The 27,426-nt window shown below is 49.7% G+C and overlaps 2 protein-coding genes across 6 annotated transcripts in view; one reads left to right on the top strand and one right to left on the bottom strand.

Annotated features, from left to right (window-relative positions):
- The window catches only part of TTC19 (tetratricopeptide repeat domain 19), a 12,856-nt gene extending 7,914 nt beyond the window's left edge, over positions 1-4,942 (bottom strand). Inside the window, exons 1-5 of one of the 3 annotated variants that reach the window (XM_084822534.1) lie at positions 4,634-4,939; positions 3,631-3,743; positions 2,265-2,375; positions 1,339-1,377; positions 1,162-1,218 (exon numbers count right to left, since the gene is read on the bottom strand). In XM_084822534.1, the coding sequence (XP_084678660.1) occupies positions 1,162-1,218; positions 1,339-1,377; positions 2,265-2,375; positions 3,631-3,743; positions 4,634-4,823 (510 nt within the window). In that variant the 5' untranslated portion in view covers positions 4,824-4,939. Of the gene's footprint in view, positions 1-1,161; positions 1,219-1,338; positions 1,378-2,264; positions 2,376-3,630; positions 3,744-4,395; positions 4,472-4,633 lie in introns of those variants that run through there. The other 2 variants (XM_084822537.1, XM_084822535.1) reach the window with 2 other exon arrangements.
- On the top strand, positions 4,880-27,339 carry ZSWIM7 (zinc finger SWIM-type containing 7). 3 transcript variants are annotated; one of them, XM_084822540.1, is made up of 6 exons: positions 4,880-4,975; positions 14,218-14,323; positions 15,950-15,971; positions 21,961-22,063; positions 25,441-25,545; positions 26,967-27,339. In XM_084822540.1, the coding sequence occupies exons 2-6, from the start codon at positions 14,248-14,250 to the stop codon at positions 27,081-27,083; spliced, it is 423 nt and encodes a 140-aa protein (XP_084678666.1). In that variant the 5' UTR covers positions 4,880-4,975; positions 14,218-14,247; the 3' UTR covers positions 27,084-27,339. The 3 variants fall into 3 exon arrangements, with proteins under 3 accessions (XP_084678666.1, XP_084678665.1, XP_084678667.1); XM_084822539.1 differs by lacking the exon at positions 4,880-4,975 and adding an exon at positions 6,080-8,417; XM_084822541.1 differs by lacking the exons at positions 4,880-4,975; positions 21,961-22,063 and adding an exon at positions 7,774-8,417.
- Positions 27,340-27,426: the final 87 nt, after the last annotated feature.

The following is a 27,426-nucleotide window of genomic DNA, read 5'->3' as shown; positions in this document are numbered from 1 at the left end:
CCCCCCATGTGGGGCTTACCGGGCTGGAGAAGGCTGCCTTGAAGCATGGACACGGAGGTCCTCCCTGTGCTGGGTTTTGTACAGCGGCAGACGTTTTCTGAATGCTGACCCTCTGGAGCTGACGTACACAGTCAGGCTGTTGGTCAAACCTCCCTCCCTGTTGTCTGCGCTGGCTGCATTCCCACTTGCACAGCTAAGACCAAGCTGCATGCTGCTCTGTGCGGCCCCCTCGCTCCTGCTCGGTTCCCGCACAGCCATGCTGGCTGGGAACGCCGGAAGTGTATTTCATGCATTTATCGGAAGCATTTTTATGCCGCCGCTCCTCCGCCAAGAAGGCCCCCGATTAAACAGCACAGTCCCTGCCCTGCAAGCTTCCAATCTTAAAAGCCACGGAATGCAACTAAAAGGCGATGGGGGGAGGGAAGAGGGGGGAAAGCCAAGTCTTTCGGCAGGGCCGGCGGAATGCCCTCCCGCTCACGGCCCTCAGCGCAGCCTTCGTGGGGGAGCAGGGCGGGCGGAATGGCCTTGCGCTTCCCCTCGCCTCCCTCCGTACAGCCTGCTGGAATCCAGTCCCGGCCCCACGCATCTGGAGGGCACCACGCTACGGGAGACTGAGCTACACTAATTGCTCCCAAGAAGCCAGGATCCAATGAAGCAGGAGTCCCGGTCTGGGCGGCCCACGAAGCTTCCGATTTCCAGCCCAGCTGCTCGTGCTGGTGGGAGGAGCCAAGCAGGAGAGGACCTTCATGGTAAGCCAGGACTCTCCAGGATTCTGGCGCACACACACACACACACGTGTGTGTGTGTGTGAGAGAGAGAGAGAGACAGACAGACAGACAGAGAGAGAATGTTGCCAGGCATTGAACTGAGGACTGTCTGCCTGCTTCCACTAAGCTACAGCCCCATCGTGACCTACAGGTTCCTATGTATGGTTGCAGAGAATGGAGAGCTATGGCCCCATCCATCGCAACCGTGAGAACGAGAACCTCCTTAAGCCTTAAATCCAAGATGTAGCTTCCTTCCTTCCCCCCACTTCTTCCACTAACCCAAAATGCTTCATGTACACATCAAGCATGTTTTACATTTCTAGATTCAAACATCTGGAAATATCAGAGCAGCTGCACCAGGATTGGGACTGGAGGGGGGCGGGAAATCCCTTACTTGCTTCACGTCTCCAGCCAGCAGGTAGCTCATTGCTGCTTTGAAAAGTTTTTCTGCCTGAAATGAGAGGGAAAAGTGGGCGACTGTCAGAACAGCCAGCATGTCCGGAGCCGATCCACAAAGGGAATGCTCCTTGGTTCCCATCCTGCACGCAACAGGCATCCGGCATTTACTTACATGCTCCAGCTGCCCCCTCAAGAAGGCCAGATTCGCCATCTGGAACATACCAAATGAAGGGTCTACTTAGAGGAAAACTTGGATCATGCTCTGCTTTTGCCTTCAGAGATTTCAGCAGGCATTGCTCACGTGCTTTCAACCATACAGCAAATAATGAGGACTAGAAACTTGTTTGTAAAAGCCAAGGTTTTTAGGCTGCTGAATTCTGCACTCAGTACCAATTTCTGCACTACATTTGTCTGCGTACGACAGGACTCTTACCCAGCCTTTCCCCTCCAATGAAATGAGTGGTTATATTTCCACCCACCTGCAGGTACATTAAAAGGACACAATCAGGGCCAGTGAGGCAGCAAAGAAACGGGAGAAAAGAACAACATCATGCAGCATCCAGGGAAGGAGGACAGCTTCCTGCCAGAGAGCAAGGGGAGAACATTCTGCTGCAACACGTAGAAGACCCTGACAGGCTAAAGGTAACTTAGAACGAGAGCTTCAGTATAAAAAGTCAGAACATAAACTACAAACGTTGCTAGGAAAATGAAGAATGTAATACACAAAATAATACTGTGAAATATATAAAAAGTTCATGGGAGTTGTTTTATTCCAGTGTTTGGGCACTGTATATTATTTTAGTGGGTTCGGTTAAGTTTGTGTTCCGACGTTTTATATCCAGTTTGAGTAGCCGGGTTACTCTCCTTGGTGTGAGTTGGCTGCCTCAGAGCTAGAGCTGCAGTGATTGATTTTTTAAGAAATTTATACCCGACTAGAAAGATGTTCCTGATTAATCGGGGAGCAAATTACTATCCTCCCCCACAGACACGCACGAAAGCTTATGCCATAAAAATATTGTTAGGGCGCCATCCTATGCATGTTTAGGCAAAAAAAAAGTCCTACAATTCCCAGCATGCCCCAGCCAGCCACAGACTCACCGTGTCATACGTGTAGATTATGGCCTTCTTGTTGTCAGACTGGTGTGAGAGTCTGGCGGCCTCGTGCAGGATCCTCTCTGCTTCATCCAACTCTCCTTTCATGATGTTGAGCTGGGAGGGGGGGAGGGAACCAGACTAAATGGCCCAGTGTGGACTGGTAACGCTGGGGGATGTTTTGAAGAGGTGGTTGTGTGTTAAAGGGGCGTGATTGTGCTGTTTACGCACACACGAATGGGGTGGTTTACTACAGGGCCCGTGGACTCTGAGGAGTTTAAGCCAATGGGGCCAGGAGAGGATGATGTCATGAGAAGACCATAGCTCAATGGCAGCGCACCTGCTTTGCATGAAGAAGGTTTCAGATTCAATCTCCGGTTAAAGCAGGAGTCATAGAATAGGCGGGTTGGAAGGGGCCTACAAGGCCATCGAGTCCAACCCCCTGCTCAGTGCAGGAATCCAAGTCAGAGCATCCCTGGCAGGTGGCTGTCCAGCCTCGTCTTGAAGGCCTCCAGCAGGGGAGAGCCCACCGCCTCCCTAGTGAATGGGTTCCATTGTCGTATTGCTCTAACAGTCAGGAAGTGTCTCCTGATGTTCAGCCAGAATCCGGCTTCCTGTCACTTGAGCCCATGATTCCGTGTCCTGCACTCTGGGATGATCGAGAAGAGATCCTGGCCTTCCTCTCTCTGTGACAGCATTTGAAGGACTTGAAGAGTGCAATCCTGTCTCCACTCAGTCTTCTCAAGGCTAAACATGCCCAGTTCTTTCAGTCTCTCTTCATAGGGCTTTGTTTCCGGTCCCCTGATCATCTCATCTCGGGCTGAAAGAGGTGTTGAACCTCTTTCAGCCTGAGGGCCAAATTCCACTTCAGAACATCTCTTGGGGGCTGCAGGGGAACGGGGTGGGGCCAAAAGGTGTAAAGAGAATGCTGGATGAGATGGACCTTTGGTCTGATCCAGCAGGGCTCTGCTTATGTCCTTATATTTCATTTTAGAGCTCTCACTGCCAGTCACTCAACCTTAGGAGAGGCTTTTCAACCTTTTAGAATGGAGGAAAAATTGTGCAAAAGCCGGGAAACCACCAAATAACTGGAGGAAAGAGGCTGTGGCCCGGGGGCGGAGGGGCGGTGGAGTGTGGCCATCTGGGGAAGTTTGGAAATTTGGGGCCTGGGTCTGAGGTTCTCCTTCCCTGATGGGAAAGACAGAACCCGGAGAGACACCACCAGTCAGGTGAAACAATACCAGGCCAGGTCAACAAATAGCCTCACCTGGTAGAAGGCATCTTCCAATGTTCTCTGTAAAGTGCAAAGTCCAGTAATTGCCCCCCGCCCGCCTTCCCCAAGATTAAATTCCTGTCCACTCCAGAGCCTCACCTTGGCTTTCTTCAGCAAAAAAATGATGGCATCTTCTTCCGTTGCAACATTCTCCTCTTGCTTTGCATCTTTCTCTGTCTCTTCCTGAGCTTCTTGGGAGAAAATGGAAAAGGCTGGAGACAGAGAGAGAGAGAGAGGGCAAACCAGCTCAGGATGGGACAAGATGGTTAGTCATCACAGTGCAGAAGGAGCAGTGAAATCAGGGCCTTAAAATCATGGACTACAAACCTCCAGAGCACTGGCAAAAATGGGTGGGGAACAGATTTTGTTGGACTTAAAATGTGAATACTAGTTTTAAATATATTTTGAAAACATTCGTAGGCTGGCTTTAAGGGGGAATGCCCTCCCGTTATTGATTTTAACAACGAATCACAAAACTAACAGCATCACAGATACAAACAGCAGAATTAATAATAACTTATTCTTTCTTTCCTTCCACCACTGAGGGTGGCCAAGTCCACATGCTAAGCCGTGACCCTCCCGACCACCAAGCTCCAGCTGACAGTTTCCCTGGGACTTCAGAGTCTGGCCTCATCCAGGGGCCAGAGCACCAAGGGCCCTTCGGAGGCTGCCTCCCAGGAAGTACAGCACGGCAAGGGGGAGACCAACCCGGCCCCATACATCGGCAGGAGAAGGAAGAACTGCAGGGGGGTTGTTTCCACCCTTTCCTGCCTGAAAGAGCCTTCTAGAAGATCGCTGAAAGTAAGAACTGGTGCCTTCTTTTCCTCCTCCCTCCCCGTCCCTCCTCCTCTTGTGCCATGTCACCGAAACTGAAGAACGCCCAGGAGGACTCAGAACCCAAGAACAGCTGCCAGAGCACTGCCCATTCCTTCCTTCCTTCCTCCCCCCCTCCCCTCCCCTCCCCTCCCCTCCCCTCCCCCTATCCCCTCCCCTCCCCTTCCACGCCCCTGCCGGCTAAGCCCCGCCCACCCCTTGAAGCCGCGCCCACTTCCCAAGAAGCCCGCCCGTCCCCACTAGCCCCGCCCTGGCCACGCCCCTTCACCTGATAGGCTCAGGCCGCCCGCCGCGGCGCCGGCCCCGCCCATCGCCACCCGGCAGCCGCTTCCCGCTCCCCGCGCTCCGTCTCCGCTGGGCCGAGGCCTCGCCTCCCGCGGGCCCGGCCTCGCCGCTGCCGCCGCCAGGGCGAGGCCGCGCCGAGGCGGCAGCCGCCGCAGCAGCGTCAGGAGCGACATGGCCCGGGCGGGGCGGGGCGGGGCGGGAGGCCCCGGATGGGGCGACGGGCCCCGCCACGTGATGCGGGCGCGACGCTGAACGGACGCCGGCTCTGCCGCGGACTTCCGCCGCGAGGCCTTGGGCGACGGAGGCGCCGCCGGCAGCTTTCGGGGTGAGCCAGGGGCGCCTCGTCTCCTCTCCTCTCCTCAAAATTTGGTCTCTCCCAGCCGGGGCGGGGCGGGGCGGGGCGGGGCGGGGCGGGATTTTATCCCGGTGGGGTGAGGAGAGGAGCCCCGGCCGGGCGCGGAGAAGCCCCCCACGCGAATTGCCGCTCTAACCGCTGCTAAGCAACGGCGCGGCGCAGGCCTCGCCCCTGTGTTGCTGATGTCGCCCTGCCCGGCAGCCGAAGCCCCCTGGGCGGGTCGCAGACGTCGGCACGTTGCGAGGGCGGAGGGCCGTTTGCGGAACCGCGCGTAACTAAGAGCAGCTGTGACCGGCCAGCCCTCACTCCGGGCGCCCCCGGGACCGACTGAAACCCATCGCGTGCTGCCAGATGCCCGGGGAAAGGGGGGGGTGTTAACCGGGCACCAAAAAGGTAGCGATGTCGGCGCTAGACGGGCCTCACTGGGGAGCTCGTTCCACAGATGGGGGGCCACCGCCGGGAAGGCCGCCTCCCTCGTTGCCGCCTTCCAAGCTTCCTTCGGGGGAGAGCGCCTGGAGGAGGAGCTGAGATGCCGAGCGGTTCAATAAAAAGTTATTTTTAATGCCCCCCCCCCGGCCCCTTTTTATTATAAAGCTGGAGGCGCATCTTCCTGCAGCTGGATCCATGGCAGCTGTGTTTCCTGCACAGTTTTATGTATCTACGACTGAACAACAACAACAACCCTGGATTTTAGGAAAGCTGATTTTAATAAACTCAGAACGGCGATCGGGAAGGTCCCATGGCAAGCGACGCTAACGAGAAAAGGAGCCCAAGATGGGTGGGAGCTTTTAAAAAAGGAAATTCTCAAGGCACAATCACAAGCAATTCCAACAAGAAGAAAAGGTGGAAGACAACAGAAGAAGCCAATGTGGCTTCACAAAAAGCTTAGGGGTGACCTGAAAACAAAAAAGGACACATATAGGAAGTGGAAAGAAGGCCAAGTAACACAGGAAGAGTACAGGCAGGTAGCACAGAATTGCAGGGATGGTGTCAGGAAGGCTAAAGCTGAGAACGAGCTGAGGTTAGCGAGGGATGCTAAAAACAACAAAAAGGCTTTCTTCAGCTACGTGCATAGTAAAAGGCAGAGGAAAGAAATGGTGGTTCAGCTATTAAATAAGGATGGCAAAATGATAACAGATGACAAAGAAAAGGCAGAGGTGCTCAATTCCTACTTTGGCTCAGTCTTCTCCCAAAAGAGGGTCTATGACCCCCCTGGCAAAGGCGAAGGACAGGCTGAAGGGGCAGGATTGCAGCTTGAGATCGACAGGCATATGGTCAAGGAACACCTCATTACTTTGAATGAGTTCAAATCTCCAGGGCCAGATGAACTGCATCCTAGAGTCATAAAGGAACTGGCAGAAGAACTCTCAGAACCGCTGTCTATTCTCTTTGAGAAATCATGGAGGACGGGGGAAGTGCCAGATGACTGGAGGAGGGCTAACGTTGTCCCTATCTTCAAAAAGGGTAAAAAGGAGGAACCTGGGAACTACAGACCAGTCCGTCTGACATCAATCCCTGGGAAAATTCTGGTGCAGATGATAAAGGAATCCATCTGGAAGCACCTTGACAACAATGCCGTGATTACTCGAAGCCAACATGGATTTGTCAAAAACAAGTCCTGCCAGACAAATCTGATCTCATTTTTTGATCAAGTAACCTCCCTTGTAGACGGTGGGAATGCTGTAGACATCATATACCTCGACTTCAGCAAAGCTTTCAACAAAGTGCCCCATGATATCCTGATGAGCAAACTAGCTCAAAGTGGGCTAGATGAAACAACGATCCGGTGGATCCACAGTTGGCTACAGAATCGGACCCAAAGAGTGCTTATCAATGGGACCTTCTCAAACTGGGGAGAGGTAACAAGTGGGGTACCGCAGGGCTCAGTCCTGGGCCCAGTGCTCTTCAACGTTTTTATTAATGACTTGGAAGAGGAGGAGGTGCAGGGAATGCTGATCAAATTTGCAGATGACGCAAAATTGGGCGGGATAGCTAATACTTTGGAAGACAGAAACAAAATTCAAAGTGATCTGGATAGACTGGAGCGCTGGGCAGAAAACAACAGAATGACATTTAATAGGGATAAATGCCAAGTTCTGCACCTAGGAAAAAGAAACCAAATGCACAGTTACAAGATGGGGGATACGTGGCTCAACCACACTACAAGCGAGAAGGATCTTGGAATTGTTGTCGATCACAAGCTGAATATGAGCCAGCAATGTGATGTGGCTGCAAAAAAGGCCAATGCTATTTTGGGCTGCATTAATAGAAGCATAGCCTCCAAATCCCAGGAAGTACTAGTTCCCCTCTACTCAGCACTGGTTAGGCCTCATCTGGAGTACAGTTCTGGGCACCACACTTTTAAGAAGGATGCAGACAAACTGAAGAGGGTTCAGAGGAGGGCAACAAAGATGCTCAGGGGACTGGAAACAAAGCCCTATGAAGAGAGACTCAAAGAACTGGGCATGTTTAGCCTTGAGAAGAGAAGACTGAGGGGAGATATGATAGTACTCTTCAGGTACTTGAAAGGTTGTCACAGAGAAGAAGGCCAGGATCTCTTCTTGATCATCCCAGAGTGCAGGACACGGAATAATGGGCTCAAGTTACAGGAAGCCAGATTCCGGCTGAACATCAGGAAAAAATTCCTGACTGTAAGAGCAATACGACAATGGAACCAATTACCTAGGGAGGTGGTGGGTTCTCCCACACTGGAGGCCTTCAAGATGAGGCTGGACAGCCATTTGTCAGGGATGCTCTGACTTGGATTCCTGCATTGAGCAGGGGGTTGGACTCGATGGCCTTGTAGGCCCCTTTCAACCCTACTATTCTATGATTCTATGACTGCAAAAGGCTGCTAAAATCTCGGGCTGTGGCATTTAGTTGACTTTACAACACAATCCTTTTCCTAGTAGTAACGTGAGAGCTGGACTATAAGGAAGGCTGAGCACCGAAGAATAGATGCTTTCAAACTGTGGTGCTGGAGAAGACTCTTACGAGTCCCCTGGACTGCAAGGAGGTCAAATCAGTCCATCCTCAAGGAAATCAACCCTGACTGCTCATTGGAAGGACAGATACTGAAGCTGAAATATTTTGGCCACCTAATGCGAAGAGAAGTCACTGGAAAAGACCCTGATGCTGGGAAAGACTGAAGGCAAAAGGAGAAGGGGACGGCAGAGGATGAGATGGCTAGGTAGCATCACTGATGCAATGAATATGGACTTCAGCACGCTCCGGGAGAGAGCGCAGGACAGGAAGGCCTGGTGTGCTATGGTCCATGGGGTCACGAAGAGTCGGACACGACTCAACAACAACAACAACACAATCCTATATGCATTGTCCCGCTGTGCTCAATAGGTGTGCTGCTCTAGGCTGCGGTTCTCGTCACACTTACACTGGAGTATGCCCCTTTGAGGTGAGTGGGACTTATTTCTGAGTAAACCTGCGTAGATAGACTCTGTCTGCATTATTGATCAGTATTTGGTTGGTGTGCCCGATTATTCAATAAGCAGACAGATAGATGACTGTAATGTTTAACAGAGGGGCATAACACAACACATACTTGCATGCTCTTAAAAATTCATTTTCTTTACCACTATTTTTCTCCACCATGCAAATTTATGCCAATTAATTGTCTAACAGCGCAGTCCAACACATCCTTACTTGAAAGTAAGCCCCACTGCCTCCAAAGGGGCTTACTTTCAGGAAAGTGTGCATAAGATCGCATCCTAATACAATCAGTCATCTAAGATGTCTTTAATTGGTTGTCAGCCATAATCTCAACTAAAAAAAGAAAAGAAAAACACCCAAAACTACGAGTAGTGTAAAAATCCCTGGCTTCCAATAAAACATGTCATTTGTTGCATGCTACAAAAATATAATAGGTTGGATCCAGACCTAGTCATACTTGGAGTAAACCCACTGAAATCGATAGGACTTGTTAGCTATGAGTAACTTAGGGCACAATCCTATGCATGTTTATACATAGGAGTTGTAGCACTTTTTTCTGTCTAAACATGCATGGGATTCCAGCATTACGTACGACTGACTTAAGAACATAACAAGAGCCCTGCTGGATCAGACCAAGAGTCCATCTAGTCCAACGTTCTGTTCCCACAGCGGCCAACCAGCTGCCCATGGGAAACCCACAAACAGGACTTGAGTACAACACCACCCTCCCACCCATGTTCCCCAGCAACTGGTGTACATAGGCATACTGCCTGTGATACCAGTGGTAGCATAGAGCCATCAGGACTAGTGGCCTTTGATAGCCTTCCTTGTCCGGTTGCCTGCCGCAGGTTATTACTTGCCATAGGTGACTAGGAAAGCATCTCTGTACAGTACGAGACCGTGCACTCCATGCTGTTCAGGGTTCCCAGCCTTGTCTTCCACCAGGACATTATAACTGGTATACTGCTAGAGACATACTGCCTCTCATACTGGAGGTAGCATATAGCACTCCTGACTAGTAACCAGTGATAGCCTGATCCTCCATGAATTTGTCCAGTCCTCTTTTAAAGCCCCCCAAATTGGTGGCTCTCCCAGTGGGTCTACTCTATGAAGCCTGCATCCAACCAAATATTCATGATAACGTACTGCTAACAGGAAGGTAACTGTGTGTCCAGATGCAGTCTTGGACTACGACACCCATGGAGGCTGCAGGGTGCCATGTTCGGGATGACCGTAGGCCCATACCCATGTTCTCAGGATGGGGTTATCCATCCCGAGGCCACGTTTGATTGTTTTCAGGGATCTACCTTTGTCTCCACTTTGGCGCACGTCTGTGTTTAGCTGGTGGGCGAGGAGGAGAAAGCGGAGCTTCGTGCCAGACCTCCGTCTGTTCTTCCCAAATATTAATATCCCAAGAGGTCAGACTCCCAGGATCTCCGGCTTTTCCAGCTGACCAATTATAGCTCTCCATTTGCCAAACATCTAATGCATTTAAATAATCAAAAGTGATCTCTTGGGGGCAGAGGGAACTGACCTGTGTGTTTTGCTGTTTTTGAGGAGCAGCCAGGCAAAACTACGTTAACTACCTTCAAATATAACTCATTTCACCGACTTCCCTTCCCACCCATTCTTTCTCCTCCTTGTTTTCTTTGCTTCCGACGGCTCCTTTCTCACACAGAGTTGCTGGGTTAATGGCAAGGCAGATGAGTTGTTCCCAAAGGGCAGGCAATCATAAAATAGATGAAATTATACCGTTTAACGAAGCTAACCTGGAGGGGCAGGGGGCATTGCCTCTTCCAAGAACTAATCTTTTGAGTCAAAGGCTGGCCCTCGCCTACAACCAGCCTATATAATATAATTTTACTGATACTGTAGATTGTCAGCCATTGTATTGTTCCTATGCTTTCAACAGCAGCCTGGTATGTAGATATTTAGCAGGTGTTTTCCCCCCTAGCGTGGAAGATGAGAGAGGAAGCTTTAGGATGCAATCCTATGCATGTTTAGACAGAAAAAAGTCCTACAACTCTCAGCATACTGGGAGTGCTGGGAGTTGTGGGACCTTTCAATGTCTAAACATGCATAGAATTGCACCCTTAGCTGCTTAATTTCTGCCTGCCAAACCGTTCGCTAACTCCTTGACTAGGCTTGTTTTGTTTGTTGGTTGGTTTTTATTTGTTTGTTTTTGTTTATTTTAAAAAATATACATATTTGTATTTATTCATAGCAATGAATACATGTGAAATGCATTTATATGAACATACAGCTTACTAACAAATCTGATCCAAAGGAGGTCTATTTGACAGAAAACAATGGGTATGGTGGAGAAATCTATATCTTGGGGACCCATACAGATGACAGTGAAGTAAACAGTGTTCAATATCAAGTTTGCCGGACTCACAGATGCAGAGTCGTAAATGAGGCAGGGTACTGTCAAACCAAAAATTTCGGCTTAAATTGAAGAACGTCGGGAAAACCACTAAACCATTCAGGTATGACCTCAATCCCTTATGAATATACAGTGGAGGTGAGGAATAGATTTAAGGGATTAAACCTGATAGACAAAGTGCCTGAGGAACTATGGATGGAGGTCTGTAACATTGTTCAGGAGGCAGCAACTCAATCCATCCCAAAGAAAAAGAAATGCAAGAAAGCCAAGTGGCTGTCTGATGAGGCTTTACAAGTAGCTGAGGAAAGAAGGGAAGCGAAAAGCAAGGGAGAAAGGGGAAGATATATCCAACTGAATACAGAGTTCCAGAGAATAGCAAGGAGAGACAAGAAGCCCTTCTTCAATGAAAAATGCAAAGAAATTGAAGAAAACAATAGAATGGGAAAGACTAGAGATCTTTTCAAGAAAATCGGAGATATCAAGGGAACATTTTGTGCAAAGATGGGCATGATAAAGGACAAAGAAGGCAGGGACCTAACAGAAGCAGATGAGATTAAGAAGAGGTGGCAAGAATACACAGAAGAACTATACAGGAAAGATCTTAATGTCCCTGACAGCCATGATAGTGCGGTCACTGAACTTGAGCCGGACATCCTAGAGAGTGAAGTCAAGTGGGCCTTAGGAAGCATTACTAACAACAAAGCTAGCTATTCCACCTGAGCTATTTAAAATCCTAAAAGATGATGCTGTTAAAGTGCTGCACTCAATATGCCAACAAATTTGGAACACTCAACAGTGGCCACAAGACTGGAAAAGGTCAGTTTACATTCCAATTCCAAAAAATGGCAACGCCAAAGAGTGTTCAAATTACCGTACAATTGCGCTCATTTCACTCGCCAGCAAGGTTATGCTCAAAATCCTACAAGCTAGGCTTCAGCAGTATGCGAACCAAGAACTACCGGAAGTACAAGCTGGGTTTCAAAGAGGCAGAGGAACTAGAGATCAAATCACCAACTTTCTCTGGATCATGGAGAAAGCAAGAGAATTCCAGAAAAGCGTCTATTTCTGCTTCATTGACTACACTAAAGCCTTTGATTGTGTGGATCACAAGAAACTCTGGCAAATTCTGAAAGAGATGGGAGTACCAGACCACCTTACCTTTCTCCTGAGAAACCTGTACGAGGGTCAAGAAGCAACAATAAGAACCAGACATGGAACAACTGATTGATTCAAAATTGGGAAAGGAGTACGACAAGGCTGTATATTGTCGCTCTGCTTATTTAACTTATATGCAGAGTACATCATGAGAAACACTGGGTTGGATGAATCACAGGTTGGAATTACGATTGCCGGGAGAATTATCAACAACCTCAGATACGCAGATTATACCACCCTAATGGCAGAAAGCGAAGAGGATCTCAAGAGCCTCTTGTTGAGGGTGAAAGAGGAGAGTGCAAAAGCTGATTTGAAACTCAACATTAAAAAAACAAAGATCGTGGCATCTGGCCCCATCACTTCCTGGCATATAGAAAGGGAAGAAATGGAAGCAGTGACAGATTTTATTTTCTTGGGCTCCAAGATCACCGCAGACGGTGACTGTAGCCATGAAATTAAAAGACACTTGCTCCTTGGGAGGAAAGCTATGGCACACCTAGACAGCATAGTAAGAAGCAGAGACATCACCTTGCCGACAAAGGCCCATCTAATCAAAGCTATGGTTTTCCCAGTAGTAACGTATGGCTGTGAGAGCTGGGCTATAAGGAAGGCTGAGCGCCGAAGAATTGATGCTTTCGAACTGTGGTGCTGGAGAAGACTCTTACGAGTCCCCTGGACTGCAAGGAGGTCAAATCAGTCCATCCTCAAGGAAATCAACCCTGACTGCTCATTGGAAGGACAGATACTGAAGCTCAAATATTTTGGCCACCTAATGCGAAGAGAAAGCTCTCTGGAAAAGACCCTGATGCTGGGAAAGACTGAAGGCAAAAGGAGAAGGGGACAGCAGAGGATGAGATGGCTAGATAGCATCACCGATGCAATGAATATGGACTTCAGCACGCTCCGGGAGAGAGCACAGGACAGGAAGGCCTGGCATGCTATGGTCCATGGGGTCACGAAGAGTCGGACATGACTGAACGACTGAACAACAACAGTTGTCAAACCTCCCCGCTAGATAAGCAGAGGGCCTGCACTGGAATCGTAAAGCTGTGAATGGTTTTTTTTAAAGAAGCCACACACTGTAAGCATTGTAAAGTATTACTCCAGACCAAATGTCATTTTATATAACGGATACCAGATTGAGTACGACATTTGGGTGATGGTATATAAGTCCCACTGCTGAAAATATAGATGGATTCTTTCTTTGAACAGCTGTTTAACTCTTTTGGAAGAGTAGGCAGGTAAGACCTCTGTGCTAATCCCATAAGTATGTAGGATATGTCTTAGTACCAGGGATGAAACTGACAAATAGTGCCTGCACAGGCCTTAAGTCTAGTCAATTTCACCTCTGGGGCTCTTGGTCTGTGCCCCTCCCCCCCACAAATCATGGTGGAAGGAGGAACTTGAGGAGGGATGAGAGAGAAATTCATTTGACTTGCATTTTAATACAAACCAACCCAATTCGCATTTTCCTGAACAAATGCCCTGGAACTTGGATGTTCAAGTTTCTCTGGATTTTGCAATGCAGTTTCATAATGAAAAAATTGCATACATTAGGGACCATTGCATACCAAAAGTGTGTACCGGGGATGGGGGTAGGGGGGAAATAGCGTACCAAAAAGGCACACATCCAGGAAAATTGCTTACAAGGAATGTGAACATTAAGGGGAAATGCTTACAAATCATCTTGCGCACAAATTTTTTGTACAGGCTTAAAAAAAAAAATTGGAAACTGATGCTGAAACAGAATGGAACAAACTTGTGCCTGGAAAAAAATGTGACCATTATAGAAACAGGTAGATTCGTCCATCCTTAAATGTGAGATACCTGGAGCCATCTTCTCCACAGGTACTGTGGCATTGTGTCTCCATGTCCTCTGAGCTCTCCCGCTAGCTATGCGAGGGTAGTTCTGTCATCCTCATTTGGCACAGGGGATTGTGGAATTACCATTTTCCCCCTTCCCTTTTCTGTTAGCCCTTTGGCTCTAGACAGAGGCTACAAAGTGAAGGTGACGCTTCATAAATGTTTGTGGGATTTGAAATTCCAAGCCTTATGGAAGATATTGGAGAGCCTTTGCCATTTAATAAAAAACAAACAAAACATGCGATTTATTAAGGATAAACAGTGAGGCCCCCTCTCTCTCCCTCTCCCTTGCCCTCTTCTGGAGACTAAAAATCACTTTTATTATCCTTTAATAATAACCCTCTGTGTGTTTGTTTTTTAGAGGGAAAAAGGTCCATGGTATGTTCCCGTCATGGGTGCCACTCTGCCTGCCGTTGCAGAAGAACTGCTGAAAGAGATAGGAAAAGCTTTTCGTGAGACGTCCCATGGTAGGTGGCGGGCAGGGAGAGATCTAGACTCCTCTTTCGGTGCCGACACAAAAGCCGGTGATAAAATCTAGTTCCAGTAGAGAGGTATTAAAAAATTATCCACTGCTGACCAGTAGAGAGTGCCAAAACATTGTCAACAACAGGGGTGTTCAAAGCAAGAAAGTTGATGTCCCTCGAGCTGATTTTTTCGACCTTGAGTGGTTATTATGATGGGCATGGAGGAATTATTGTTCTCTGCCTGCTGGATTAGGGAGCTATTTTGATAACCCACACAGACTAAATCCTCCAAAGTGCGCATCTATGTTTCCCCCTAATCCTCTGTGGTGCCTGCTGAAGCAGAAAGTATTAATAAAATTTACGCTTGGGCTAGAGGCTGAAACCCAAACGCTGTTCCTGTTGGGACATGTCTGTCTTAAGAACAGAAGAAGAGCGGTGCTGGATCAGACCAAGGGTCCATCCCGTCCAGCATTCTGTTCACACAGCAGCCAACCAGCTGCCTGTAGGAAGCCAAGTAGGACATGAGCGGAACAGCACCCTCCGACTTGTCTTCCCCAGTATACTGCCTCTGATACTGGAGGTAGCATATAGCCCTCATGACTAGTAGCCATTGATAGCCTTCTCCTCCAGGAATTTGTCTAATCCCCCCATCCAATTTGGCAGCTAACACAACATCTTGCAGCAGCGAATTCCACAGCTGAACTCTGCACTGTGTGAAGGCATCCTTCCTTTTATCTGTCGTGAATCTCCCACCAGTCAGCTTCATGGGAGGACCCCATTGGGTTCTCGCATTATGAGAGAGGCTTGTCTTGCTCACTCACATTTGGAGCATCCTTCTGTACCGGTCCAGCTTGCAATGCAACAGCTAAGAGAATGAGCTGCGAAATAGGAGGCTCCTAACCTCGGATGTCATCCGAACCACAGGATCGCCACAGCAAAGGTGGGCAGGTGTTAGGCTTGCGGGATCTAGTTGTTGTCTTTTTTACTAGAACTCCACTGCCCATCAGTTGGAACCAAGTGCAAAATAGGGACCTCCTAAAACCCATGAGCTGTACACACCGAGATATCCGGCAGGACGCACATACAAAGCGACATCTCCATTACTGCAGATCTCAGGGGAGTCTCCCGTCGTTCACAGTGCCAGAATTGGGTCTGCAGTCCTGTCACACACGCACAGATCCACACCTGGCCCCCCACCCCGTCCCAAAGCTTTGTTGGTTTTAGCAGCACAGCTGTTATCATTAAAATACAAGTCAGAAAGGTCTGAGGATGCTGAGCGGTGTGCAAAGCCAGTGCATGGCTTGTCCGGTGATTGGGAGAGCTGCTCTGACCACTGCCTGGGTCCCTTTCCCCATGCAGAGAGCGGCACGGACTTCGGAGACAGGGAAAATGGCCAAGGGAAGGGGTTTGGGGTGACCCGCCCCCCTTATGTCACCAGAGGTCTGGGGAGGGGGTTGGAATTGGGCCCCCAAAGTCACAAAGGTTCCCCACCCTGACTTACAGCAAACCACGCTGGGGGGAACACTGGAGTTGTAGTTCGACACATCTGATCCTAATCTGATTCTGCCCCAGCTGTAGAGACCTGGAACCAGCTCAAAAATTGACGTTGTTTTTTCTTCTCTTTTGCAGTCCCTGATGATCTCCTCTTGGCGTAAGTATCTGCTTTGCTCTTCTAATTTCTTTTTAACTTTCTTCAGCCCCTTTGTGTGTCTGATGTAATACTGACATCTAAAAGCAGAACATTTGCAAAATGCTTTTTGGACTGTTTGAACCATTAAACTCGCCTCCACCCTGTCCTCCTCCAGAGGTCTAGGGCCTAGGCACTCTCTCCCAATTTATCTTCATACCTGGGAAGGCCCTCCTCCTTCTTCACCACTCCCTCCCCCTTTCTCTCCACTCTGTTCCACTCTAACTGTGCTGATTTCTAGCCTCTCTTGGACTCCTTGGCAGAGGTCGTGCCCTTTGCTCTGTCATTAGTAGATCTCCAATTGATGGCGACCAGAAACAGGGCCTTCTTGGTGGTGGCACCGAAGTTGTGGAAATCTCCCACTGGCGATATCCAGCTAGTTCCCTTTCTTCCTTTTTTTAAAAGAAAACCTTGAAGCTGCTGTTGGATAGCTCTTTTTTTTTTTTTTTACTGGTTTATGGGGCTGCTGTTTTATTTTAAAAATTGATTCGCTTCAGCCCAGGGCTCCCCAACCTTTTTGGACCCGTGGGCACATTTGGGAGTTTGAGAAACTGCCCACGGTGGATGGCTGCCATGGGAGCCAGGCTAGTCAAAAGTTGAGCTGAAGGGGTGGTGGGGTGGGGGCGAGAAAGAGCAAAGCTAGAGGCTGGGAGGGAGGGGGAAAGAGCAAGCCAAAGAGGTGAAGGAAGAGCAAGGGCAGAGGCTGTAAAGGGAGGGAAAGAAAACTGCCCTCACATTTTGCAAGATTTTTCTTAAAGCAGTTTTTTGGAGGGGAGGGGGCCTGCAGGTGCCACATTGGGGGCCCTGCTTGAGCCTGTTTCCATTGCCTGTCGTTGGAAGCCACTTTCAGAGCTGGCGTTAAAAGCGGGGTATCAGCACCATAAAAAACAAAATTGCAGCCTATCCACCGAGCCGACGTTTCGGCAAGAGGCTTCCATTCAAACGTTCCCAGCCTCTGGCCACGACAGAAACAATACCGAGCTAAAACAACAACGCAGGGCAGGGAGAGGGAACTCAATCAACCCAGACAGCATGAAATAAAACCAACCCAGAAGCAGAAGCATTAAAGACATCCTCATTAACCAGTAACTATATTCAAAGAGCACTTGGCCGATGTGGTCAGCAGATTCCTGCTTTCCCCGAACTTGGGCCTCCCCCAGATGTGTTGGCTGGGGATGCTGGGAGTTGTAGTCCAACACATCTGGAGGCCCCAAGTTGGAGAAGAATGGAACATTCAGACAGCCCTCAGCGGCCATCTATCCCCACATGAAATGAGATAACACTCCTGATGCTTCGTAGCCGCCAAGGCCACAACACGGGGATTTGTCCTGGGCACGTTCCATTCCAAAGGAGCTCCCCCCGCCCCGCCCAGGAACGCTTCATGCGGACTCTTAAGCTTTTTTTCTGAAGAATAAAATGACGCGTTCCTCCTGGAATGCTCCCAAACGGCTGCGCCATCCAAGAACTGTAAATTCCGCTTAGCTTAGCGGGCTGAGGCAAGATCTCTAGCCAGGGGCTCCTTTGGTTTTATGATTCATGCTCTGACAGAGGCCATCCTGGGCGTGTTTATCCAGAAGTAAGCCCTACTGGGCTTAGTGGCGCTTCCTCCCAGCATGTACAGGACGGTAGCCCCAGCCAGCCTGCTTGCACCACCTTTGAATAGGAAACACTTGCTTGGCCTCTCCTGTTTAAACCTGGGGTGCGGAACCTCTTTCAGCCCAAGGGCCAAATTCCATTTCACAGAAGCTCTCGAGGCCGCATACCTGTGGTGGGTGGGGCCAAAGGCAAAACGGGCGGGGCCAAAGGACAAAAAAATATCAGCCTTTTCATTTAAAGCTCTTCATGCCAGCTTCAGGAGAGGCATTTCAGCTGCTTAGAATGGGGGGGGGGGCCCTGCAAAAGTGGGGAAACCACCAAACAGTCAGGGGAAAGGGGGCATGGCCAACCAGAGGGCCAGATCAGGAGGGCTGGATATGGCCCCCAACCTGAGGTTCTGCATCCCTGCTTTAAATGGTCTGCTAAGCCTTTGCGGCATCTGCACCTTGCTGTTTTCTCCTTCCACACTGTCACAGTCTCTCCTCTTTTGAATGTGCTGGTTTCCAGAGTCAGAAAGTGGTGCAGCTGCGTGTCTGCGTGGCCGTTTCATCCATTGCGGGGGGGCCGTGTCGTACTTACCCTGATGAATGCTGTTTCAGTCCGCTGTGCTTCTCCCCACATCCTCCCTTGCACCTTTCTCTTTCGAGTGCTGATTTCATGGGAGGGCTTTCTGGTGGAGTTTTGCACCGTTCTGAGTCACTGCGTGCTGTCTGTGCTGAGGCGGCACGGTTCAAAAGCAACATATATCTAGCATGACGTCCGTGTGTGACGTTACATGACTGCAAGATCTTTTCCACCTGGATGCATGCCTCTTTTTTGTATTTGTTTTTTTGGCCTTCTCTGGATATATACAATCATAAAATCATGGAGTTGGAAGGGTCCTCAGAGATCATCCAGTCTAACCCCTGTTCCATGCAGGCTTTGCACTGCGGGATGCAGCAATAGCATCCTGGACAGAGGGCTGCCCAGACTCTGTTTAGATGCCTCCAGCGAAGGAGTAACCCACCACCTCCCGAAGAAGCCTGTCCCGCTGCTGAATAGCCCCCATTGTTAGGACATTTCTCCAAATGTTTAGCCAAACTCTGCATTCCTTGCAATTTCCAGCAGTTAGTTCTAGTCCTGCCCTCTGGAGCAACAGAGAGCAACTCTGCTCCATCTTCAGCCTCTCAGATCTTTGAAGGCCGCTCTCACGTCTCCCCTCTATCCTCACTTCTCCAGGCTAAACACACCCAATAAAAGAGAATGTCTATCCATCCATCAGTGCCATAGCACTGAGACCGTGGAACCTAGACACCTGAAACTTGGCATGCCTTCTAAGGAGCCCCTAGGCAAGTGCACCTTGGGGTTATTTTGTTTAATTAATTTAATTATGTCCTGCACCACCATCTTCAGTCACTAGGTGGCAGAGTTCCCTAACCAGCACATAACTGGGCAATCCACAGAGTTTGAAGAGGAGATTAGCAGGCTGAGGGACATAGGGATACGCCTGCCCCCTCCCAGGGAAATGCAATGGACAGACCCCTCCCTCGGGGGGCTATAGGTGTGCATCACGGTAAGGGCCTAGGGGTGCCAGAAGGCACGGCATCATTCAAGATAGGGTGGGCACGATGTGCATATGTTTGTTTGACTGCTGGGCTGTATCAGACGAAGAGCTATTTCAACCTGGATCCGTTCGCTGGTATAAAACTAAAAAGTACATTTCTAGTCCTCATGGTCATTATCGAAGCATTGCCCTGAAAATATGCGAGCTATTTTCTGCTTTGGGGCTTAGAAACAAGGGTCAGCTTGAGGATTGAGGATGGGGTCAACTCAGTAATAATTGGGTGGAGGGGATACCCCAGGGACAGAGAGAGAGATGCAGGGGCCCCTGCATGCTTCTCAGTTTTGTTCAGCATTGCTTTCCAATAACAACTGAGAGGCAGTTGACATGCAGACGTAGTGCCTAGCTAGAGGATGGCTTCCTTCACATATTTGGCTTGAGATCCCTTCTTTTTTCTTTTCCCACGTCCCCGCCTCTGTATCCCCCCCCCCAGCTGCTGTGTTTTGAGTTGTCATCCAACTTCCTGCCAATGCGAAGACACAAAAGACCTTTTAAGAGTGCTTGAAAAAAAAAAAAGGAGGCTCGAAGAGAGGCCCAGATCCTCAGTTTGGAAATGGCCATTGTTCTGGGCCTCCGGAGCCCCTTTCGCCTCCTCCCTTTCCAAGCCCAGATCCCAGGACTAGAGGAAAGACATTTCTGTCAGCTCACTTTCCCTCCTCCTGCAAAGATAAGAGTTGCCCGGTTTTTCCCCATTGCATCTCTGCCTCTCTGATCCCCAGCTCTTATAGGCAAGTCCATCTGCCTTCAGCAGCAGTGATGTACAGATTAGGGTCAGCTGTACTGTAAACTGTTTTAAACCCCTTGAGTTCTGTCCTGGACTCTGCTGTGGAATTAGATCTGCTTTTCCCAGAATAGAGAACCCATCTTCCTGGTGCTGTTTTTAAACCAGTCCCTTCTCCTGCACCCACCTCCTTGCAGTTTTCAAACATTGAGCTCTGCAGCTTATAGACAGGGCCATGGCCAGGTTCCACATGGCTTGCCAGGTGCACCCCTCGCTTTCGAAATCCCCCCCACAAAAAACAAGCATGGGGAAGTTGATTTGCAGACATCGCACCTTGATAGCCTCATGTATTTGGCTCGCAATCCCTTCTTCTAGGATGTACTTGCCAAAAATAATGCTTAAGCTTCCCGTTCTGTTGGACAGCAGGCTGAGATTCCCTTGTGAATTGTACTGCCGCTCCTGACCTTGGCCGTGCGAAGGAACGGTGTCATCGACAGATTAATGCCTCTCAAACTCTTGTTCAGACTTGCTGATGATTCTGCAAAAGCTCCTGGACCACAAACAATGCTATATAATTAATTTGTGGCCCCAGAGGCAAAGCAAATCACCTTTTCATACATTTCATAAGAAGAGCCCTGCTGGATCAGACCAAGGGTCCATCTAGTCCAGTGTTCTGTTCACACAGGGGCTAACCAGCTTCCCGCAGGAAACCCACAAACAAGACTTGAGTGCATCAGCACCCTCCCACCCATGTTCCCCAGCAACTGGTGTACATAGGCTCACTGCCTCTGATTCTGGAGGTAGCATATAGCCATCATGACTAGTAGCCAGCGATAGCCTTCATTGTTTGATTGCCTGCTGGAGGTTATTACTCGCCATCGGTGACTAGGGAAGTATGTATGAGCCTATGCACTCCACGCTGTTCAGCGTTCCAGCCTTGTCTTCCTCCAGAATACTATAACTTCTAGGGGGTTAAGCAATCCAATTCCCTCCATTTTCCATTTTCCTCTTCCAGCTCATACTCAACATTTTGTGGCGCCTGGTAATCACTGAGCATGTTAATTCCTGATTCAGGTGATCTATTTGATGGGGAGGGGCTGTCCTTTGAGGTTTTTTTTTTTTAATTACGCTTTTACCCACCTCAGGTTTCCCCTGAACACGCTGATAACCTCCTTTTTGTTTCTCTGTGGTCCCATTTTTACTCCAGTCCTATCGGCACGAGGGCACTATGCTCGGTATCAGAAGGACTGATTGAGAAATGGCTTTCCCGCTTTAGTCCATGCTTTAGCACACTCCAGAGCTTGTCCACCATGCCCTGAAATATCTTTTTCTCTCCTTCCCACCTCTTAAAAAAAAAAATACTGAGTAGTAGCCGGAAGGAGCATCGTTGAGACTGTGAAAGTTTGCTCGCTATTTTTTGACGTTCTGGTTTGTCCTGACAACAGGTTTCACCCAACTTTGGGGGGGGGGGGTGTTTCCCCTCTAACAGACTAACAGGGCTACCTGCTGTTGTCCGCATCAGTGAACTATCATACGTGCAGATGTTATTGTTAGGAGCCAGAAGCAACCCCAGTCCATTTTTACAAAAAATTAGAAGAGCATCCAAATGTATATTTAATTTAAAATTTAAAAAACAGATGATAAAACCTTCACATCAATCCCCATCCAGGTGAAAGGGAGAGGGGGGAAACCAAAGCATTAGAACAAGGTAACTGAAAAAGATGCGCGTTCAGTTTTTAAGCCAGTTTCACAGTTCGCGCCGGGGTAGCCTTCCATTGACACCTGCCCTGCAAGCGCCAACCTGTTTTCGAACGGGTGTAACTCGTGGCGTCGCTCCAATACCCAAAGAGCTCTGCTCAGTTGGTCAACCAACCTTCACCCAGCGGTGCCAGATGGGTGTTGCAGTCCGACACCGCTGGGGGGCGCAGGGTCGGGAGAAGTCAGCCTTGAACCAAGGGGATCTTCCGGACGTGGACAGAAACCTAACCCGGCCTTTTACTTCTCCCTCTCTCTTTCCCCCTCACCCCCTCCCCCAGGCTTAAATTCATCTTCGGTGCTTCTGCCGTCCCTGCGCTAGACCTGGTGGATCGCCAGTCGGTCACAAGGATCATGTCTCCTAGCGGGAGGACAGTGTACCAGGTACAACCCGCTGCTTGCCCTGCTCTTTCCTTGGGTGCTTGACTTCCACAAACTGTGCCCATAGGGGCCGGTGTGAATAAAGTGAAGCATTGGGTTAATGGGAACGTTTAAATCTCTTTCTTTCTTTCTTTCTTTCTTTCTTTCTTTCTTTCTTTCTTTCTTTCTTTCTTCCTTCCTTCCTTTCTTCCTTTCTTCCTTTCTTCCTTTCTCCCTCCCTCTCCTTCTCCCTCTCCTTCTCCCTCCCCCCCTCTCTCCCTCCCCCCCTCCCCCCTCTCTCCCCCCCTCCCCCCCTCTCTCCCCCTCTTTCTTTCCTTCTATTCCTCCTGTGGGAAGAAGGGCTTCCTTTGATCTGTCCTGAGTCTCCTCCCAATCAACTTCAAGGGACGACCCTGTCGGGTTCCAGTGTTATGAGAGAGGGGGAATAATGTCTCCCTCTCCACTTTCTCCACGCCATGCGCAATTTTGGGCACCGAGAAAACATGGTGACCAGTTCCAGGCTGCCGGCAGTTGGGGCGCGAACCACTTCTGGCTGCAGAGACCGGTGCGGGAGCAAGGAGGTTGAGCCCATTGTTCCTGATGCCACATTGTCAAGAAACGGACCCACTGGTATACATCCAGAGGGCAGCTGACCAGGATGGTGGAGTGGTTGGGAAACATACCCCTGAGGACCGGTTGAAAGATATTGATGTGATTAGCCTGGAGAAGAGAAGATGATGGGAGACCTGATTGTGGCTTTCAAATATCTAAAAAGCTGCCATGCAGAAGATGCAGCAGAGTTGTCCTCTCTTATTTCCAAAGGCAGGACTGGAACCAACGGGGGGAAATTGCAGAGGGGCAGATTTTGGATAAACATTGGGAGAGCTATTCAGCCGGGGACCTATCTGCCTCGGGCTGTGGTGGCTTCTCCTTCGCTGGAGATATTTAAACAGGGGCTGGGTGGATGTCTGTTCAGGGACGTTGTCGCTGTAGATTTCTGCGTTGCAGAGCTTGCCTTGCTTGAGCAAGAGGACTGGACTAAATGACCTCTGAGACCCCTTCAGACTCTTCACTTCTAAGCCCAGACTGCTTTTGGTGTTTGTGTGTTTGTGGGTGGGGGAAATTTCTATGTTAGGCAACCGGACAGCTGGAAGGGAGGCTGCCAAAGAGCATGGGAAAAAAATATTTGGAGAGGAAATCACAATTGAAACGCTGGCGAAAGAATGACCAAGCGTGTCTGCGATGGAGTGGATCCATCCCCTGTATCCTTGATCCTTGTTTGCCTTTCCTTTCTCGCCCCCCGCCAAACCAGCTTTCTGTGGGGGACCAAATCAGCCCGAGGGTTCGGATGGAGGAATGTTCCCCCCCCTCACCCGTCCCATCCCAGCTTTGCTGGAGAGGTTGCGTCTTCTCTACTGACATCCCCTTCGGCTTCTCCAACTCATGTGCTTCCGTTCGTTTATCTCCTTTATTCTATTTTGCTTTTCCGTCGAGGGCTTTCATCTTAATTACCTCCTTTGTTTTGTTTTTGTTTTGCATGGCATCCTGCCCCCAGAGCTCTAATAAGTGGATTAAACCTGAAAGATGGTCTGCAGTTCCAGGGCTGAGACGTTAACTGGGCCACATTAGTTTCGTGACAGATGGCAGCAGGGAACTGGGCCGGTTGTGTCTGTTGGTCACGGGCCAGCTTGTCCCTCGGACGTGGAGGAGGCCAACGCTGCGTTCTCCTCCTGCGGAGGCACTCTGAAAATCTTTCGCTACGTGCCATGAGGTGGCAGGACGGGGGGACACAGGAGCAATTGTGTCTGTTGGTCATGGGCCAGAGTTTCCTCAGATGCTTAAGTAGTGGGAGCCTCTTTGGCACCCTGTTCCTAAGCTTTGGCTAGCCCCCAAATCTCTCATTACACCCTCTCCTGCATCAATTCAGGACAGCCGGCTGAGGAAGTCTGTTTTTTCCGCTCCCCTCTGTTGCTGCACGTCGATGGGTCCGCTAAGCTCAAGATTTGATGGGCCTATGCTGTGGAACCTGCTTCATAACATTATATATACTCTGTCCTTCCCCAACACTTCTGCCTCCTCAGAGGAGCACGTGACCGAGCCTCCGATCTCAGAGGAACGTGAGGGGTGGCGGCGGAGGAAATATTAATATCTTTCTCCCTGCACCCCTGGCAGCGTTCTCCCAATGACCTCCTCAAGCTGGGAGGTTTCTTCCCTCGCGATGTGAACTCCAAATACCAAACCGTCAAAGCCCTTCTGGGTGATGTCTGTTCCTCTTAATTTCCGCTATCTCAAACTTCTCAAAAAAATTCCCTCTGAGGCAGTTGTTGCTGTTGGCCCCAGAGACAGAATACTGGGTGCTGTGAAACGTTGCTGTTGTTTTTTATTTGTGACGTTTAATATCCCCCCCAGGAGCTCAGGATGACATGAGTGGATCTTTTCCCCCTCCCCTCATAGTATTCTCACAACAGCTCTGTGAGGTAAGTTAGGCTGACAGAGGACGAGTCTCCCAGTGAGTTTCATGGCCAAGCTGGGTTTTGAACCCACCTCTTCCTTCTAGTCTGACGCTACCCCTTCATACAGGGGTTCATCTATTCTGCTCTGTCCTTCTGCTCTCATTTTCTGCAGTTGGGGTGGGTTCCTTTAAATCAAGGCGGTTTTAGATCAGTGGTTTAAACTAGCACGAAGTCAAAGGGCTGTTTAAACTGATTTAGATCAGTTTGTCCTAAACAGTGGTGCAAATAGGACCATTAACAGGGCAATCCTTGTGCATCTACTCTAAAGCAAGTCCACTGAGTTCAACAGGACTTACTCCCCGGTAAGGAGGTAGAGGGTCCCAGCCTAAACCGTGTTAAATTCAAAGAAAACAGTATTATTTCTGCTATATGGGAAGGCATACGTTTTCTTTTTATGATAGCTTGACTTTTACAGAATACACTGTTTAATGCAGAGTTTCTGGGCAACTTCTGGGGGTCCTCCCCACATCAAATTGGCTGCCGGAATGTGGTGGCACGGCAACAGGAACAAACCTGGAGAGGGCTCCATCAGTGTCATTCTTCTATAAAACGAAGCACAGCCTTGCCACACACCTTGATTTACAACAAAATTGTCCGTTTTCTTGCCACTGCAGCAAATTCAGCAGCAGTGGGGGGGCGGCAGGGCACCCAAGAAGCAGGATGATGCCCTGCAGGCCGCATGTTGCTGACCCCTGGCTTGACGGATAGCTTTTCTGGTTTCGTCTGCATTATTGAGATTGTTCACTATCCCTCACATTATTCTTTGAGAGAGATGTAGTATTTACTATTTGTAAAAGGTAAATTCAAATCCAATTCAAATTTAATCTGTTCTTCTTTTTCTTAACTTGAAGAAAGAATCACTGATTTCTGTCCCCCCTTTTTCCTCAGGTGGTTGGGAGCTCAGGCAAACGCTACACTTGCTACGCCTCCTGCCACTTCTGCACTTGCCCGGCCTTCGTGTTCTCGGTCCTGCGGAAGGACGACAACCTGGTGGTGAGTTTGCCGGACAGAGGGAGGGAGAAGCCACCGTGGCGGGGCCGTGTGCGCGTGTGGGGCATTCTAGCAAAGGGGTGGGTGTAGCATACAGCGGGATGGTGACTCCATGTCCCTCTTGTCGTGCCTTCATTTCGCTCCCTTTGGGCAAGGGAGGAAAGAGCTGCTGAAAGAAGATGGAGAGCAGAGGGAAGGCACAAAACTCAGCTGTAGAGGCCCTGCTTTGCATGCAGAAGATGTCTGCTTCAGTCCCTGGGCTCTCTAGTTGCAATGTCTGGGAGCAGCTGATAGGAAAGAGCCCCCTCTCTGCCCGAGAGCTGCTTCCAGGCACAGGAGACAAAACTAGGACTGGTGCTCTGATGTGGTAGCGTCCTGTGTTCCTATTTACATCCGCCCTCTTTTGAGAACCATGAGGACGGGAATCTTACTTTATTTTTTAAAGGGAAGGCCCCCTAGCGCAGTGGACAAGCACCTGCTTTGCCTCTTGAAGGTCCCAGGTTCGACAAGGCTGGTATAACGCACCATCCCATGCAGCGCAGTGTGGTTAAGGGCATGAGACGTGAGCCAAGAAGTCCTTTTCCGCTACATCTCCCCGGAGTCACACCCTCACCACGTGTCCTCAGGCAGGGCAACGCTCTCAACCCCTTGGCTGCAGTCTTTGGCTAATACAGGACTGTTGTAAGGACACCCAGAAGAAAGGTTGAACCCAAACTTAGTGGAACCATTGAACTCGATGGGGCTTCAGTTAGTTCAGGTAAACTTCCGTCCCATTGATCTCAATGGTTCTGCTCCAAGCATGACCAAGCGTGGAGCCAAAACAATGCATGCGAATCACTTCGAACAGTCGGGGAAACGTCTATGAAAACCAGAAAGGGACTGTAGCTTGGTGGTAGAGTCCCAGCCTTGCATGTAGAAGCCGCATGATCATGGAATGTACAATTAAAATGGGGCCCACAGGCCAAATCCTGCCTGCCTGGAGGCCAAATCCTGCCTGCCTGGAGGCCAAATCCTGCCTTCCAGCGTTCCCCAAATGGCTGCACCCCCTTTCCCCCGCTGACCGTTTGGTGGTTTCCTGGCTTTGGGCACAGGTTTTTCCCCCATGCTAAAAGGTTGAAATGCCTCTGCTAAAGCTTAGTTACTGGCGGTAAGGGCTTGAAGCTCAAATATCTGTTAGGCCCCACCCCCTTTGCCTTTTGCCCCACCCACCACTGGAATTGGGAGCTTGTCCGAAATGAAATGCAGCCCTGGGGCTGAAAGAGGTTGGACACCCCTGAGTTAAAAGAACCAGGTGGAGGAGAACCCAGCAGTGAGCTGAGGGCTGTTTTCGATTGTGCTTCTCTGCCAACCCCAAATTTGGCTGTCTCCGCTCCATGCAGTGGGCCGCCCCGCTAATTCCGCTCGTTCCCTTCTCTCTCCTGCAGTGCAAGCACCTTCTGGCTGTCTACCTAAGCCAAGCCGTCCAGGCCTGCCAGGCGCTCACGGTCCCGGACAAGCAGTTGACGCGTCTCTTGCTACCAGAGATGGAGTGGAGAAGTTGACGCCTTTCAGCCTGGGTGAAGGGAGAGAACGTGGCGGATGCTGAGCCGATCTTCTGAAGATGCCCCCCAGGAGGCAGTTATGGCTTTAACCAAACTGGGCTTATGGGTGATTATTTCTTCCCTCTCCTTCGGAGGGTGCGTCCTCTGCGGAGAACCGACAGGAAAGTGGCGTTGCACGTGGCTTTGTCAAGTCATTGTTTTGTATGCAGGAGTGTTTTGCAGGATGCCTGTCACTGATTAAACTTTTATACGTGTACCTGTGTGCACTCTGGATTGAAACGGGCGGGTAGGAACGCCCCATGGGAATAGCCAAACACAGCTCCAGTTCTGTGTGTCCCAAATC

Source organism: Heloderma suspectum, chromosome 16 (genome assembly GCF_057233095.1).
Source record: "Heloderma suspectum isolate Gila_16-S chromosome 16, 16-S_ref, whole genome shotgun sequence".
NCBI classification, from domain to species: Eukaryota; Metazoa; Chordata; class Lepidosauria; order Squamata; family Helodermatidae; genus Heloderma; species Heloderma suspectum.
Note: the sequence above shows the minus strand (reverse complement) of the source record. Positions and strands in the feature narration are given on the sequence as shown.